The sequence below is a fragment of the Abramis brama genome, assembly GCF_963993115.1.
Source record: "Abramis brama genome assembly, chromosome: 11".
NCBI lineage: Eukaryota > Metazoa > Chordata > Actinopteri > Cypriniformes > Leuciscidae > Abramis > Abramis brama.
This window is the reverse complement of record NC_139973.1, coordinates 35,347,789-35,366,752: the sequence shown is the minus strand read 5'-3', so window position 1 is coordinate 35,366,752 and position 18,964 is coordinate 35,347,789. Positions and strand designations below refer to the sequence as shown.

General features: G+C 35.6%; 1 protein-coding gene across 2 annotated transcripts in view; it reads left to right on the top strand.

Moving 5' to 3' along the window:
- Positions 1-2,855: 2,855 nt before the first annotated feature.
- The window catches only part of erbb3a (erb-b2 receptor tyrosine kinase 3a), a 30,154-nt gene continuing 14,045 nt past the window's right edge, over positions 2,856-18,964 (top strand). The window contains exons 1-9 of one of the 2 annotated variants that reach the window (XM_084128348.1): positions 2,856-3,513; positions 12,340-12,497; positions 12,655-12,841; positions 13,765-13,890; positions 14,184-14,246; positions 15,982-16,100; positions 16,213-16,354; positions 16,532-16,645; positions 18,355-18,472. In XM_084128348.1, coding sequence (XP_083984474.1) covers positions 3,420-3,513; positions 12,340-12,497; positions 12,655-12,841; positions 13,765-13,890; positions 14,184-14,246; positions 15,982-16,100; positions 16,213-16,354; positions 16,532-16,645; positions 18,355-18,472 — 1,121 coding nt within the window. In that variant the 5' untranslated portion in view covers positions 2,856-3,419. The remainder of the gene's footprint in view (positions 3,514-12,339; positions 12,498-12,654; positions 12,842-13,764; positions 13,891-14,183; positions 14,247-15,981; positions 16,101-16,212; positions 16,355-16,531; positions 16,646-18,354; positions 18,473-18,964) is intronic. The other variant, XM_084128347.1, reaches the window with a different exon arrangement.

The window sequence follows — 18,964 nt, the reverse complement described above, 5'->3', positions numbered from 1 at the left end:
TGCAGCTGTATCATACAAATAAATAGTTAAAAAATCATATATTGTGATTTCTGGATTTTTATTTTTTTTTAGATTATGTCTCTCACAGTGGACATGCACCTACGATGACAATTTCAGACCCCTCCATGATTTCCAAGTGGGAGAACTTGCAAAATAGCAGGGTGTTCAAATACTTATTTTCCTCACTGTAAATCGTATATAATGGATGCACCCCCTGCTGGAAGATTATAGTGGATTCTGTTGCATCCCTCCTGGTCTGGAAAATGCTTTAGTAAAGCCTAATGACTTCATGATATTGTATATGTGTAATGTCTCATAGTGAACTGGTGCCAGAAATGGATCAAGTCTAATCCTAGATTTAGACTACAGTTTTTAATGGTTTGTTGAAAATCCTCTCATCATTTGTTTTTTGAAGATGAACGAAAGTCTTGAGGGTGAGTAAAGTAAGATATTTTAATGAAATCTGAGAGATTTCTGTCCCTGCCAGTCCTCACAACTACCACTTTGACGCTTCAAAAAGTTCATAAAGAGATTGTAAAACTAACCCATAAATTGAGTGGTTTAGTCCAATTTTCCGGAAGAGGCACAATCACTTTATATGATGAAAAGATTGAATTTAGGCTTTTATTCACATATAAACATTAATCAACTCACACATCAGTTGTGGTAAATGGAAGCTTAAGCATGTTTGCTTGACGTGCGTGAACCAATGAGGTTCATTCTCTTGGTATGCAGCGCGTTTGAGCTTCTGCATGAACCAATGAGGTTTGTTCTCACTCATCAAGTATGTACAGTTCAGTTTCTGTTTATGTTCGCTGTTCATCTAAAATCATCTAAATTCAATCTGTTCATCATATAAAGCAATCGAGTCTCTTCAGAAAATTTGGACTAAACCGCTCGATTCATATGAATTAGTTTTCAATCTCATTATGAACTTTTTGAAGCTTTAAAGTTGTGTAGCTGTCAATGGAGGGACAGAAATCTCTCATATTTCATTAAATGTTCTTCATTTGTGTTTCAAAGATGAACGAATGTCTTACGGGTATGGAATGACATAAAGGTGAGTAATTAATGGCAGAATTTTATTTTTTGGATGAACTAACCCTTTAAATAATGCGTCGCATTATTTATTGCAAATGTCTCGCAAAGCCTTGAAACGTCTGTGCTGGATTCCTGGTGTCTTTCTGCACTGCAGTTCCGTATGTCAGCCAGAAGAGGGCAGAACTATTATGAGAACACACACAGTTTCAGACACTTTTCAGTTCGGGAAAGGAAGAATCTCAAATGCATATTCTCATCATGTCATATGTGCTTAAATAGTCTGTGTCTTCGCTAATGTATAATATTCATATATCCGGCAGTGCAAAATATATATAAATATACAAACCCACAATCTGTTCAGACCAGAAAGTGTGTGAGAGAGCTCAATGAATCAGGGTGTGTTCTGGCCCATAATGATTTTTGCTGGTGAGATATTAACGAACAAGGAATGTGCTCCAAAACCATAAAAAAACCTTGTTTATGCAGTGCATCTCTCTGAAAAAGTGATACAAAAGAACATAGGCTATAGAAGTATTCACTAGGGCTTGTTGTGCAAGAATATCTGTTTGTCTGTCTTCCTCTCTGTCTGTTTTGTCTGTGTAGGCCTACTTGTTTGTTCAATCAGTGCCTCACACAGACCGGTAGTGCCGGAAGAGCTGGTCTTTAAAACCTGTTTTCCAACTGTGACTACCACACTCAAATGCTGTTTGGACAGAGAACAAGAGGAAAGATAATTGTTGGAAATGTACCAGTATGAACACATTGTATGAACAGAAAAACATACTTTTTTTGGGGGTGGGGGGGGGGGGTGTTTTGGTTTTTTTATGTCTTGGGGCATGTAGAATTTGAGTAATTATAAGAAAGAAATTAAGAAAGAAACCTAAAAATAAAAGTGTTAAAAGACACTTTGTATTAGGCTATATATTTTTTTTTTAAATAAATGATTGTTAATATCTATTAAGGATTATAATGAAATGCATTGTTGTGAGGCACAGTATGTGATGAGTGCTCAAAAATGTTTACTGTTGAGAAATTACATTTTTAGAAATTACAATGACTAGCCTACATTACAAAAAGACATTAAAATGCCAAAAATAATTTTTGGTTACACTTTATTTTAAGGTATCATTGTTACAGTGTAATTATATATTTAAGTAGCCTACTTTTCTTTTTATTGAGTAAAATGAATTAACAGCATGTGCTTACTAGGGTTTGGTTGAGGGTTACATGTACATAGCCTATAACAAGGACACTGTAAAATAAAGTGTTACCTATTTTTCATTTTATTTTGTCAGTTATTGAATTAATGTGAGAATTAATTTAATTAATTAATTATTTTTTTCTGAGAGTGATATGAACTTTAAACTAAAAATGTAGAATTTACTGTTGAGGTATTTACAATTTAAAGAATTACAATAAGAAAATTGAATGTATTATTTTGGCAGGTATTTTTTGTGTCTGAGAATCATGTGTGCTCTAAACTCAAACACTTTCTTGTCTCAGAGTTCTACAGCCATCTGAACTGAGGGACAAAGTTGCCTTTGTGAGACTGTGAGTCCAGAGCCATCAAAGAAACAGTGATAAACTAGTGCACGATACCGGGACACAATGCCACCCTTGACTTGCACACAATGAGACCCCTCACTCAAAGATGACATTATTATCGATACAGCAAAGCCCAGATGTGTGTATATGTGTGTTTGTTCAGAGAGAGAGAGAGAGAGAGAGAGAGAGAGAGAGAGAGAGAGAGAGAGAGAGAGAGAGAGAGAGCAGAATCTTGGCACATGCATCACAATCTCGTCGGTGCTTTCAGTGTAGGCTGTGAGGACTGTCGGTTACTGAGGGAAATTTAGAAAACTGCCTGTTTATAGTGGTCAAGACTCAAGAGTTCACTATCAAGGCTTAATGACTTGTTTACATGTTTGAGATAAATCGATGCTCGGGCTTTGGAATTACACGGTCAACGTCACAGCCAATCAGTGTTCAGCATCGTTCACCTGTCCTCGTAAACAGGTAGCCTAACAATCCTCGAGACAACATTAATGCGTGCGCGAGTGTTTTCATGTTTACGAACCTTTTACGGGACAGGTCCCGTATTTCTGGTCGCTTTCCCCCCAATATTTTGATTGTATTATCATTTTTGTTTCAGTCAAACTATTTGTTTTTAACTGACGTATAGGCTACTGAAGGATTTAACAGTCTATAAACTTTTTCGTAACCGACGGAAACGGACTACTTGATATTTTTTGATGAGAATTTCTGTCAGATTCGGACAAGCCGAAGTGAAGGGAGCATCATTTCTCCCACGCTTCTTTCGCCATGGATATGTAACTGACTGTTCATCCTGACGGACTGACTTCACATTGGGAATTCTGAGAATGAAAATGAAGGTGAATGCGCTGCAGATGCTCGCGCTGTGTCTCGCGCTCCGTTCACCTGCGCGCGCTCAGACGCAGGACGGGAAACCTGAAGGTAAATCTGTTTTTACACTCATGCATGATGCATCTGTCTGTGAATAGAGCAGTACATTAAAACAACATTTGAATCTTGCGTTATCTTCATATTTTCCACTAGGAATGATACTTTACATTATGTGTCCAAGCTGCATACATTTCATGCAAATATAATTAAGTGTAATATAATAATAAAGTGTAATCTGCATATAAATATATTATGTTATCTAATTTAAAAAGGTATATTCACAAACAGCTCCACAAATGTGTTTTTAAATCCAAATGTGCTTGCACTTTGCCTAACTAAATAACCAAAAATAGTGATGTTGCTGTCAGTAATGCATTCAGAAAACCTGTTTCTGCACCATTGTGTCTTAAGCGAGATATGTATGTTTGTCTTAGACTAGGAGTGTAAAAGGAGAGATTTTTTCCTGTACTAAATCAGTGCTCAGTTCAAATAACAAGTGACTCAACCTGTAGATTTTGTTAAACCTGTTTCCTGACTCAACGGCTGCCCTCTAAAAGGAGAGAATCACAGAGGAGTTTTAACTTGTGATGCCTATTGTGTTTCACTGTTTCTCGTCTTTTGAATCTCATAAATTTTTTTTTAATTTTGCACATTTTTATAGTTGTAAGTTTTGTTGAAATGTAATGCCTCTATTCAATAAGAGCACCTCAGTGTCCAATATAGTGGTCATGCACATGCACATAATCTACAACATATTTAACCATGAATGTAACCAAATATTTTATACTGATCAATAAAACATATTGATCGATATAAAATATTTGGTTACATTCATGGTTAAATATGTTGTAGATTATGTGCATGTGCACATAAGCTCATTTTGCTAACGAGGAATTATCTGATACAGGAAGTATCCAAGAAGAAAATGCAATACACAACACAAGGAAAACAATCTGTTTTGGCTCACACACAGATAAAGTGAGATATGATTTGATGCACTTGTTGGTCTTTGGCCTCTGCTGTAGAGTTGAAAGGGTGGAGCACAATGGCATGAACAACAACAGGTGTATAGTCCAGGGGAACTCACTGGAAACAGGTGAAACTACTGGATAGTCACAAAATTACACGTCATCGCTCAGATCAATCTTATTTGACTGTAATTTTGTACTTTTAAAAAAAAAATAATGTACTTTTCATCCATGCAATTACATGTAAGTGTTTACTGGGGTTGTCAAGCTTCAAAAAGAACACAAAACACCACAAAATTATAGATCTAATGCATTATTCCAAGTCCACTCATAATAAAGGACCTTTAGCTTAAGTGGTTCCTTGAAGAACCTCCATTTAACACCAAATGTGTGGGGTTTTTTTGTGTGTGTGTGTGTGTGTGTGTGTGTGGAAAAATTTTCTTTAAAATATTAAAATATTCTTTATTCTAAGAACAAAAAGGTTATTTTAAGAACTGTTCATTTGTTCGTTGTTGAACCAAAAAATGTTCTTCTATGGCATTGTTGCAAAATCCCCTTTTTGGAACCTTTATTTGTACTGAAGCATATACTGATCAAAATTGTATTTGTTATTTGGAGAAAATCTTGCCATTTCCATCCTAGCTCGTCTTGTTGTGTTCTTGAGAGAAATGTGACAATGTTCCGATGACTCAGTAGAGGTGATGATTATCAGTCAATAACAACTTTAGCTTTGCTTTTCTTTTCTTTATTGTTTGAAACGTCATGAGGAAGAGGAAAGGTTGGAATACGCTACACACACACTACACACACAACCTTTAAAATATGAGCAGAAGGAAGAAGAACAAGGAAGAAGAAGACGCATGACAGATGAAAATAATATGTTTTAATATCATCTCAAAATATCAAACATGTTTGATATCCAGATGGAATCAAAGCAGAATTTGTGCCCACATGATTTTCTGTGAAATCTGTCAACTCCAAATGCCCAAAATCTGCAGACTGCAGACTGGCTCTGATTTTCTGCAAGAATCAGGGGGAAATGTGTGCAAAAGTCACGTATAGTGTATATTACAACCTTAAAAAAATGACAGAATTTTAATTTCTAGGTGAACTATCACTTTAAATGTTTTTAACTGTTACTTCTGCAGTCATTGTAGAATTTCATCTTCATATGAATAACACTCGTAATTTCTCTGCATGGCACTCTAATGTTTGTCAATATCATATTGAACTGCACAATATGTTGATCTAGCTACAGGAGTTATGTTTGAATGTTTCAAGCTGTTCTGCTGTACTGAATGTACAGAATAGTATTCATGGTGACAGACTTCCATTGTCATGTTATTTCATAATGAACTGCTGCAGAAGGGACGAACAGAACATATAGTGAATATCATTCTATGCTCGGTTTCTCTGCAAAACGTGTTTGAAAGAGCGTATTCAGGAACACTTGCGCCAGCCGTACACTTCATGCATTATTTTATTCAACACTGTCCTATCTGACTTCATACTTTTCAGATGACCAGTACACTTGAATGGTACAAACAGACATATTTAAAATGTCCCATGACGATTACGGCAGTTGTCAATCTTTTGGCATTGTTGTGAAGTGTTCTGAGTAGAGTTTGCAGACGTCAATATGAGTAGAACAGCGTTTGTTAAAGGCTCCCACACGCATACTAAAGGCCGCTCCTCCATGAGTGTTGAATAGATTCACAAGCGCGTGTGTGTAGCCTCTCTGTTTCTGCCATCGCCTCTGCATTCATTGAACATTCATTTATGGAAATACTCTTGGATTACGTCAAAGAATCATTTGAGTGAACAGCAAACAGTTAGGCCCAATGTTTTAAAAAACCCTTCAATCCTTACGTGAAACCTATTTGTAAATGGGCCTACTCGCACAGCGATGAGCAAGATTCAGGGTCAGGGGAGTGAAGTTTACCTGTCCAGCCGACTCTTTAGCTGACCTCAGTTACATATTGAACCTAAAGGTGATATTTGAAATCACCAAAAACAAACCCAAATGGATCACACCCCTATCTTGATGTCCTTCCCCCTAAGTTCACGAACATATGCAACACAGTCACCTCCCCCCATCATGAGTGTATACGCCGCTTACTGCTGATTGGCTACAAGTGTGTTTTGGTGCTCGGTCCGATCCACTTTCAACAGCGTTTTCTCAGAAATCGCTTACTGTACCTTTAATTAGAAGATTATAAATCGATGCCACAGTATTTTAGCAAAACGAGTGTCCATTAAAAGAAAAATCACTGTTTTCAAACAGGTTTCCGAACACTCACCCTGTATCTCATTTCTCAAACAAACAGATTGTTGCTGTTTAGGGCTGATCAAGATGCTCAGACAGAGCAATATTTGGTAGCAATTTACAATAGTGAAGTACAAATGTTTATTTTGTTAAAACAGCTTTTATTAATTTTAGTTAATGTTAATTTCTACATTTACTAATACTAATATGTTTTTAAAATCAAAAGTTGTACGTGTTAACATTAGTTAATTTACTGTGAACAAACACGAACAAACGATGAACAACTGTATTTGTTTATTAAAGGGTTAGTTCACCCAAAAATTTATATTTTTGATGAAATCTGAGTGCTGGATCACTCCTCCATAGGCTGCTAGGTGACCGAAACTTGCTGGCCCAGAAAAGTTATTAAAGAGATCGTTAATATAGTCCAAGTGACTACAGTGGCTCAATCTTAAGTATATCAAGCGACGAGAATACTTTTTGTGCGCAAAAACAAACAAAAATAACGACTTTATTCCACTATTCATTTCCTTCTCTCTGGGCCTCTAGTTGGTTCACGTAGTGTTTTTGCGCAGCGCGTCTGTGTTACACGTCACCACGTAGGCTCACAATTGGCCGACGCTGGTCATGTGTGTGATGCGTGTTGACGTGCAACACAGACGCGCAGCGCAAAAACACTACGAGGCCCAGAGAGAAGGAAATGAATAGTGGAATAAAGTCGTTATTTTTGTTTGTTTTTGCGCACAAAAAGTATTTTCGTCGCTTGATATACTTAAGATTGAGCCACTGTAGTCACTTGGACTATATTAACGTTCTCTTTAATAACTTTTCTGGGCCAGCAAGTTTCGGTCACCTAGCAGCCTATGGAGAAGTGATCCAGCTCTCAGATTTCATCAAAAATATCTTAATTTATGTTCCGAAGATGGACGAAGGTCTTACGCGGTTGGAACAACATGAGGGTGAGTAATTACTGACAGAATTTTCATTTTTGGGTGAACTAACCCTTTAACTAACATTAACAAAGGTTAATAAAAACTGTAAAAAATATATTGCTCATAGTTAGTTCATGGTAACTAATGCATTAATAATGAAACAAATAAGACAATATTGTAATTTGTTTTTAACTGCTAATTATTGTGTGAGGCAGCATATTTCAGTGACCAGTATTCATTAGAGCTGATCAACACCAGAAAATTGTATAATTTACAATGATCAATAAGCTATAGCAACTTGTTTTTTTTACAATACTTTAACTCAAATACTCACATACCTAAACACGTGTCTGAAAAATCACAACGCCTTCTCTTGCCTGGGGAACAGGAGTAACCTGTGACTTAAAATGACTTTTAGGTGCAAAACAAAGTCATTAAGCTAGGCATGGTTCTGTGTGTGTGCATGCCTATGTGTTGTTTGTTGGCTGACCCAGTAATGACAATAAATGATTCACACATTAGTGTGTATATTTATGTGTATTTATGCACATGAGAACCAATCTGTCAGGTTTTCATAATCCCTTTGTGATCATAGCCAAGTTTCTGTTTACCAGGCAGCTAAGTCTTGTCTGTTGTGTGCAGCTTCAGACCTCCCCTGGCTTTTGTTTTTCGTACCTGTCTCTGTACCTGTGTGTAAACCTGATAGTGTAGCGTGTGTGTTTTGTGTGCGTTTGTTTGAGTTTTGGCGGGTTATACACTTGTTTTCGCGCTCTGGTTGAATGGGAGCATTGTATCATTGTGTGCACACTTGAGTGCACATAGGACACCGGGGCCGTTCAAACGAACACATTCTTGCGTTTAACATAGCACATTGGAAAAGTTTGCATACGTTTTTTTTTTTAATTTGGACTTCTTTTAACCTTCTTTCTGCTGTTAGCATACCGTCTTAAAAATGGTGAATTCATGGTCCAGACACAGTACACTGGTGTCCACTGCACTAGGGTAAGACCTTGATTAGCTGGTTCAGGTGTGTTTAACTGGGGTTGATGTCATGGCGTAATTAACATAATTTCGAGATGGCAACACGTGACGTTCTTGGAGCTGTTCACATCTTCGGACTGGTAATCATGCATTTCTATCAACCCTGTCAACACCTAAATGAATCTGCAGCGGTCACGTGGTACAAGTAGGAACTCTTATTATGAGTTGTAATTACGAGTTCAACGAGGACGTGAATGCTTTTTACAAGTTGAAATTTCGTAGTTACTGTAATTAGAACATGGCATGAACGCATCTTAAACTCTGGCCCGCCAGGAGGAGGATTGGACACCCCTGGTCTGCTGGAAATTTACAAAAACAATTGAAAACAATGAAGCATTAAGGCAAAAATTCATTATGTAACTGATAAAGATCCCTGTGAAAAAGAAGTATGCTTTCTGTTAAAAAGAGTGCTTATTATGGAAATATTAGCCTGTATGTTAAATTAATACTTAAGTGCAAACTGAATGTAATATTTTCTGACACTAATTGCATGTTATTTACAGTTAAATGAAAATACATTATACTTTAAATGTATATAAAATGCAGTTATAGTTGAACTTGTTTGACTAACTTAAGTAGAACTTAAGTACATCTTTAAATTACTACTATTGTCTTTGAAATATAGTTCAAATGTACTGTACTGACAAGCATTTATGGTAAAACTTTCTATTTATGAACCTTATATATTATGTACTTAAATATATTTGTAATTGTAACACATTTGTAATGAATGTGAATTTAAAATGCATTGACTTTAAAATTTAACAATACACTACAGTTAAAATTAGTTAAAATTACAGTTAAAAGCCTGACAAAATATTAAACATATTGATTTAAAAAGTACTTTAAAGTAAAACTTTTAAATGATTACTTTTTCTTTAAGTGGACTTTTATTTCATTAATATTATATTATCTGCAAGTCTAATTTGCAAGTCAACTTCTTTTTCACCAGGGGAGTTATGAAATGATCTTTGACTCAAAGCTGTTCATTTTATTGTCCTGTGCTGTGCTTTGGACCATTACAGGTGGAATGCAGTGTTGCTGCTTCCATTGAATGGTTTCTGTGAACTTAAAGGAGAATTGCTATTTCATAACGCAAGAGACGTAATGGAGTTTGGACAGTTGTGTTTCATTTAGGTAGCGACAAATGTTCCTCCTAAAGTTCCTTAAGGGAAAAAAAAATGTAAACAAATGTTGGCATACATCGATGGGAATAGCATAGCTTCGATATGATGACAAGTTTCATATTGAAGACTTCTGATTACAGACTTTAGTGTTTTGGGAGATCTGAGCACAGTGTGTAACTCTTTATGTTCTGAAACTTCAGAGGAGACGTCGTTTTCCTCAAGATAATCTGAGCAAGCAAAAGTTCAATACGTTTTTTAACTTTAAAAATGCAAACGTCTGGTTTGATTGATGGTTTGAAGCTGTTTCTGACATTACTGGCCCATTGTTGGCCATATCACCCTAAAGTTTGAGCTTTAACTCAAGATCTTATCGTTTCAGGTTCTCAGCTCACATAGGAAGATGTGTTAAAGGAAATACTGAATTTGTTTTAACATGTATTTTTGTACCCAGTGGAAAGATACATTTAAGACCATAATATTAATTTCAGTATCTCAGTGTTCTCTGATTCAAGGTTGTTATTGTTAACTAATATTACAATTAAAACATTTTTGTTATTTGAAACAATATAAAGGTTAACTGAAATAAAATAAAAGATAAAAAGAAAATTACACTTATTTTATTTCAGCTAGTTGCCAAGAAAACATTTCTTTTTTAGTTTAACTTGAAGTACTAAAATAACTAAAACTAAATAAACTAAAACTAATAAATGAAGTTTTTTTTTTTTAAAACACCACAAAATTACTAACCAAAATTAAAGTGAAAACAGAAATTATAAACATAAAATCTAATTTAAAATATTAACAAATTAGTATAACACTGCTGTGAATTGTGTTTGCACTGTGTTGTGTGTATGGGTGTATGTCTGTGTGAAACATTCACTGCGTTTACAAAAGGAGAAGTTTGATAAGAGCTAAAAGGTTTCCGAGCCTGGACTGGGAATTCTTTCTGAAAAGCATTATATCAGTGCGATGTCTGACCCACACATCACACCTTCGTGGACTGAACACCTGTTTGCATTTCACAAGAGATTTTCAGGTTCATTTGTTGGACTCTGTAATGCTGTTAACAGTTTATGAGTTATCAGTAAGTGTCTGTGTTTCTCAGTTCCTATGAAATGAAGAGATGTATTGCTTTATTCATGAGATTAGAAATATAGAAAGTGTTGGGGAAAGTTACTTTTAAAAGTAATAATCGTTACAATATTGCATTACTCCCTAAAAAGTAACTAATTGTGTTACTTAGTTACTTTATATTTATTACTTTTGTGATACTTTTTCTCACCTGGGCTGGGCTTTCTTGCTTGTTTTTAATGACAAAAATCCTATTTTGTAAACGTAAAGGCCCTTTCACATCAAAAGTTAAATGAATAAGCCAATACATGGAAACACTTGCATTAATTATTTGAAAAAGTAACTTAGATATTTTGTTGTACATTTAAAAGTATAGCGTTACTTTACTAGTTACTTTGAAAAAGTAATCTGATTTTGTAACCCGCATTACTTGTAATGTGTTTCCACCAACACTGTTTTTTTTATTGTAGATACTGGTCATATAAATGTGAGATTGATGGCAAAGTTACACCATAGCTCTAACCAAAACATTTTTACACACCTGCCATCATCGACGAGTGATTCTGCTATATCAAATGCTTTATTATTTAACCTGCATTCTGATCCTAATGCATCATAATTGGACCGGTTTCCTAAGAACTCTGTTTCTTTGAGTTTTAATTTGTAAAAACTCCTGGGGCCTTTTCTGAGTAACTATTGGAGTATTAGCGGGAATATTCTTTGACTCCCACTCGGTAATGCCTTGTTTTGACCGTGACAGAACCAAGGGCAAAATTTGAAATGCAAAACAGCTTCACCTCAAACTACCTCAGTCTTTCCTGATGTCACTAAATGAACAACAATGCAAGAAAAATTACAAAAGCTGTATCAGCTTTATCATCAGCTGATGCACATTTTAAGATTTTTTTTTGCAGTAAATAAGTCATATTGTGCTGTCAATCAGTTATTATTTTAAAAATGACCCCTCACTGGTCATTATCCACCTAATTACAAGGCTTCTTACCACATAAATATATAAATGTGCATGTTAAATATTAGCTGGGAGTATTGCGATAGACATTATGCACTATAGCAATCATTATACAGAAATATTTTAACATACATATTTCTTTTAAATAGAAATGTATTATATACACAACCATTTAAAAGTGTTAGGACAGTACGATTTTTTTATTCTATTTTATTTTTTAAAGAATGTAATCGTTTTATTCATCAAAGATCCATTAAATTGATCAAAAGTGATAGTAAATACATATAAAAAATATTTATATTTCAAATAATATTGAAAAATATTAGGCAGCACTACTGTTTTAAACATTGATAACAATGTTTCTTGAGCAGTAAATCAGCATATTAGAAATATTTCTGAAGGTCATGTGACTGTTTTGCCACCACAGGAATAAATGACATTTTAAAATATATTCAAATTATTTTTTATCTCTCTCTCTCTCTCTCTCTCTCTCTCTCTACAGTGGCGATGTGCACCGGCACTCAGAACTTGTTGAGTGTGACAGGAACCTCTGAGGTCCAGTACAAGCTCATGAAGGAGATGTACACGGGCTGCCAGATTGTCATAGGAAACCTAGAGATCACACAGATGGAGCACAACCGTGATTTCTCATTCCTACAGGTGGGGAAAAGAGACGACGTTTGTAGGATTTAAAGGATTTAACAACAGATCTGCTATGACATGAATAAAGCCAAATCAGTCCAACCTGATTCACATGTGTGGGCCCATGTCTGAGTGTGTTGTATATGTTTCATTTTATGGATGTGTCTCTTCACAGTCTATCCGTGAGGTAACAGGGTACATCCTCATCGCTATAAACCAGTTCAGGCGTTTACCGCTGGAACAGTTGCGAGTCATCCGAGGGACGTCGCTGTACGAAGATCGGTTTGCTCTGGCCGTCCTCGTCAACTACCAGAAGGATGGAGTGTATGGACTAAAGGAGCTGGGCCTCACACACTTGACAGGTGCGCTAACACATACGTGACAGGTGACACATTCTCACCCACAGAAACCCATTCTGTCAAAACACCCACACAGTTTTCATGGCAACAAGACACTCTGGAGGGTGTGGTATGGAAGAATGAGTCAACGGACAGAAGAACGATTTTTTGTGCGTGGTTTATTAAAGAAATAGTTCTACCATAAATGAGCACTCTCCCATCATGAACCCAAACCTGGACTGACGCATACTTGTGACTGCCTTGAGTACCTTGTAGTGTATAGAAAAATCCTTTATGATGTTGCTCCTCATGAAAAATTCCAGGAGATTGACGTTAGATGGCTACAGTTAGGCTAGAGCATGTCCCGACCTGCTTCAGCAAACACGACATGTCTAATGTGAAATACAATCCATGTGCTTTTATCTTTCCATTGTGTTTCTCTGAGTGTGTGAATCAATGAACATGTTTGTCATCCTTTAAAATGCCCTTCCTTTAACCTCTTACTAATTCCTGACTCAAAGTGTAGAATCAATATGAATGTTACTTATTTTTAAAACCGAGCACAGTTGTACATATCTTTGTAATGTTTGATTATTCAAAATCTCTATAAGCACATAATGTTCTGTACGGTTTGTGCTACGAACTTAAATGATTCCTCTAATGTGGCTTGTTGAGCAGAGGTGTGCAACCACCTTGAACACCCTAACAATCCCCTAACAAAAACTTAGCAAACATTCATAAAACCCTTGTATTGCGGCTGTGACTTTTGAAGATACACTCAAATTGTCTTCAGTAAATCTTAAAATCCTGAGAAAAAAAAAAATTCTATCCTTCGTAAAAACTCTTTAATATGGTTTAATTTCTTTTGAGAGTTCAGAAAACATGTTTTGAGACAAGGTATTTGATTCTGATATTTCTATATTTCTCAAATTCATTATGATCTACAGAGATCCTGGAGGGGGGAGTGCAGATCATCCAGAATAAATTCTTGAGTTATGCACCGCAGATTAACTGGTTAGATATTGTGAAAGACAGTGGAGCAGAAGTCATCATCCAAGACAATGGACCAGAACGTAAGGAGACAATAATATATGCACAACTTTTTTTTTTAAGTATACATTTCTTTCAAAACAAAATACTTATTGACCACAACCTTTAGAATGGTAGTGTATATATTTTTAATAGATAACTATATTTAAATGAATATTTATCAATACATTTTACTAAATAAATGTTATCAGAGGATCAAAGGTTGATATTAAATAGTTTAGAGGGCTTAATATTGTAGCAAAACAGATATAAACACTTTTAATTTGGTCTGATGATCTTATGGAAATGTATAAATTATAATGCATTTTCTGTTTAGTTCCCTGTCATGAGTCTTGTAGCGCCCGGTGTTGGGGTCCAGGAAATGACACTTGTCAAATCTGTAAGTCTCACTCACACTCATGTTATCTTTTCATGTTTTATGGGGACGTTCCATAGACATGATGATTTTTATACTGTATATTCTATCCCCTAAACCTATACCTACCCCTAACCCTATACATCACAGAAAACTTTCAGCATTTTTACATTTTCAAAAAATATAATTTAGTCTGATTAATAGGCTGTTTCCCTCATGGGAACAAAAAAATTTCACCACGAGGACAAGGATTTTGGATATTGCCATTTGTGGGGACATTTTGTCCTCATAACGTATGGTTTACCTGGACCACACACACACACACACGCACACACACACACACACAAACACACGTTAGCTGTGTCCCAATTCAGAGGCTGCATCTTTCGAAGGCCGTGAAGGTCAGGCCGAGCATTTTTAAATGGGACAGTCAAAGCCTACAGAAGATTGTTCTTGTCGCCTAGCAAATGTGGCAGCTGCCGTTGATGAGTGGCAGTAACGTTTGTACACTGAAAAAAATGACTTGTTGAATTTAATTTTAAAAAATGATCGTAAGTAGTTGCACACAATTGATTTTAGCTACATTTAAACAAATGCATTAAGTTGAACTTAATCAATTTTAGTTCAACTTAATGCATTTGTTTAAATGTAGCTAAAATCAATTGTGTGCAACCACTTACGATAATTTTTTTTTTATTAAATTCAACAAATCATTTTTTTCAGTGTACTGGACTTTTTTGAAGGTTATATTAAACGGTCTAAAAACAAATCAGGTTTCACAAACTGTCTAAATATGTTCGCCATTGTCCAAATATGTTCGCCATTGTCCATTTCTGTATAATAAAGAGTATAAACTATATATAATCGCATCTAATTACCATATGTCAACATTTGAACCGCTTTAAAAAATATATTTTTACATTTGCGTCATTAGATATTTGAGTAAACTGAAACCCAATACATTAAAAGTGTAATTCTGCGATTTCTCTAAAAAAAATCCTGTCGTCACTGGCGCGCAATGAATTCTGGGCTGCGAAGGTTCTATCTGTTGAATTCTTCATTTTACGGGAAACGAAGGCTGCATTTATAGGCTGCATTTGAAGGAGCCTTCGAATTGGGACAGCCTTCGTCGCACAGCGGTGACGCAATCAGCCTTCGTATTCAGCCTCGGAATTGGGACACAGCAATTTACTTAGCTAGCTATCTTGTATTGTTTTTATATGAAGAGTTCAGATGCAAAAGCCTCTAAGTGCCATCTGAAATTTTCTTCTAGAATGATCATTTTTATAAAGCTTGTATATTTAAGTTCAGTAATTTCACTTAAATGACAATTAATAGGTAATCTGCATTGCCATTTAAGTGAAATTACTAAACTTAAATATACAAGCTTGATAAAAATGATCATTCTAGAAGACAATTTCAGATGGCAGGCTTTTGCATCTGAACTCTTCATATATACTGTAGCAATAAATACTATAACCTAACCCACACACTAACTCTAACTGAAAAAATTCTGCATTTTTACAGTTTATAACAACTTTATTTGCTTTATTTTTATGCTGTTTTACAAATAAGGACATCCCGAAAATGAGGTTTTATCAGGTTTAGCTCGTTTCTGGGTACAAATTTGTCCCCAAAATATGGTTAAGTAGTTACACACACACACACACACATAAACACACACACACACACACATGTTGCTCAGCTTTCTGTATCTCACACACACACACTACTCACTCTGTTTCTCTCCCGCTCTCAGTGACGAAGACAGTGTGTGCACCGCAGTGTAACGGCCGCTGTTTTGGACGCAGCCCCAGCGAGTGCTGTCACATAGAGTGTGCCGGGGGCTGCACCGGACCCCTCGACACCAACTGCTTTGTATGTTCAATAAACTCACACCAGTTCTTCAACATGCACCACTCTAGGCTAACATAACAACTTTATGAATCAAGCCTTGCTTGCTTTGATTTGACTATGTATGTGTTCACAGGCCTGCAGAAATTTTAACAACTCAGGGTCGTGTGTGCCGCAGTGTCCCCAGGCTCTCATCTATAATAAAGTGACGTTCAAATTGGAACCGAATCCTAATGCGAAATACCAGTTCGGCACAATGTGTGTATCACATTGTCCAAGTAAGTGATTGCTATGTCATTTCATGGGTTATGGGTTACGGAGTGCATTTACCTGCAGCCTATAGGTTATGATGTCAACTGAATATCCCACACTTTCGAGTCTCGAAACCTGAATAGGCTTTTTGAAGGATTTATGGTGTAATCTAATTGTTTGATTTCTGTTCTCTTGTACTTCAGCTAACTTTCTTGTAGATGGCAGTTCATGTGTTAGCAGCTGTCCAGCAAACAAGATGGAGGTGGATAAAAAGGGGATGAAAAGATGTGAGCCGTGTGGGGGACTCTGTCCAAAAGGTAACATGCACACTTTTATTTACCTAGTTATCTTCAATGGGAACATATCGACTCCAGAAGTTTGGAATAGTTGAATGTTTTTGACAGAAGTCTCTTATGCTCACAAATATTTTTGATCAAAAATACAGAAATATTGTGAAATATTATCACAATTTAAAAGAATTGTATTCTATTGTAATATATTTTAAAATGACATTCATTCCTGTGATGCAAAGCTGAATTTGTTTGCATCATGTGATGGATTTTAATTAATCAACTTTAATTAATCAACTAACATTTGTTTTTCTTGCAGGAACAACATTCATATGCTTTTAATGTTTCCAAACTCTTTGGGGAAAACTTGTGACTTTGAGTGTGTGTGTGTGTGTGTGTGTGTATAAATAACAGAAAGGGGAAGTGAAACTAGACAGATGACTAGTTCTCAAACCTTGTAATAATTAATCACAAAAACAGAGTTTGCTTGTGCCAGTGACAGAGGGAAAAGGTTGGGGCTTTTGAACCAATTGAACCAATCATATTGAAGGTGACATGTTAGTCTTATGTGTTTTCTCGATTCTATAAATACTGTTGTATCCGTATTTTCCGGTGGGATTCTCAATGGAATTTGTCTGAGATCCTCCGGCCTTGCTTCTTGGGAGAGATTCCCTGAGAACTGCTTGGGAAGATCTCCTGGCCGTGATTAAAGCATTTAAAGGACATTTGCAGGTCTGTTTGTCGATTTATTCCTGCGCAGGTAGCTAGTTTAGGAAGTTTAGGGAAGCAAGTTAGTTAGAAACTCGGCCAGTTGTCGACTGAAGACGCAAGAGCTAGACTATAAAGGTATTGGGTGTCGATTTGTAGACGCTGCAGATAGTTAGGTTTAGGGAAAAATCTACCACAATCATTACTCATAACATTTCTTATTATAATCATTCTTCTTATTATTATTAAGTAAGGGTGTATTAAATTAATTAATAGTCACAGTAAAGACATTTAAAATGTTACAAAATTTTATAAATGCTTTCTATTCATCATAGAATCCTAAAAGCATTAGTAATTGTAATAAGAAGAAGAAATGTAATGATAAAAATGAGATTGAGTAATGATAAAAATTCAGCTTTGCATCACAGGAATAAATTACATTTTAAAATATATTAAAATGAAAAACTATTCTTTTACTCTGTAATAATAATGTTCTTTTTCACAATAAAACTGTTTTTACAGTAGGCTATTTATTTATGAAATAAATGCAGCCTTAGGGAGCTTACTGTAAAGGACAGAACCATTTCAAAACCATAAATAAGTCTTTATTATTCCAAACTTTCGACCTGTACTGTATGTAAACCTAATCAAAATGACTACAGACTAGCTCAAACCCAACCCTTAAAAAGCATTTTGCATTTCTGGGAAAAAACACAAGCAAAAATGTATGGCACTCCTGTTCATAGATTTATGTCATATGGAATTTTTATTGAAAGTTGCATCACTGTTCATTGAGAAATAAGCAAAATTATCTGCATTTACAGTATGTGCACTTACGTGTACTTACAGTGAACTTAAGAAAGTATTGGGTAATATACGGTAACTACATGGGTTAGATTTAGTACAGTACATAGTATGTACATAGGGAACAGGACTGTAAAATAAAGTAAATAAAATCTCCTTTATGTCCATCTTAGTGTGTTCTCAATCATAACCGTGTTTCTTGTTTGTTTCTTCTCTTTGTGCAGCATGTGTTGGCACTGGTACACCTTCCAGACAGACCGTAGACTCACAGAACATCGACAGCTTCATAAACTGCACTAAGATTCAGGGCAGCCTGCATTTCCTTGTAACAGGAATTAGAGGGTGAGTGGAAGAAAATTCTTATTTACAATAAATCTGCTGAAATTAAATATGAGTAAATTTTCATTTTAAATCAGTTGTAAGCTGTTATTTTACTGTGCACCATTTCTAAACATGCTGTAATTTGATCAAATTAGAAAATAGTGTTTCATTGTGTTTATTAAGAATACTTAGAGTATGCTAGCTAAGAAATTAACCTCACAAAGAAAATGTTTAAAATGCCATCATATACATTTCCACCACAGAATGCTATTAAACAATACATCATTTGAAAAGCCGGGTGGTTGAAATGTTCATGACAAAAATGAGTTCTCCTTTCGTATCCCCTGCTGGAAATAGTGGACAAATTAAATAAACAAGTGAGAGTGTGAAGGGTGTTTTTATGTGAAGTTATTAAACGTAATTTCAGGAGGAGTACGCCCATCTAATCTTCTAATTGTTACCAGGGTGTAGAAACAGCCTCTTACCACTTCCTTGGCATCCCTCCTCCTCTTC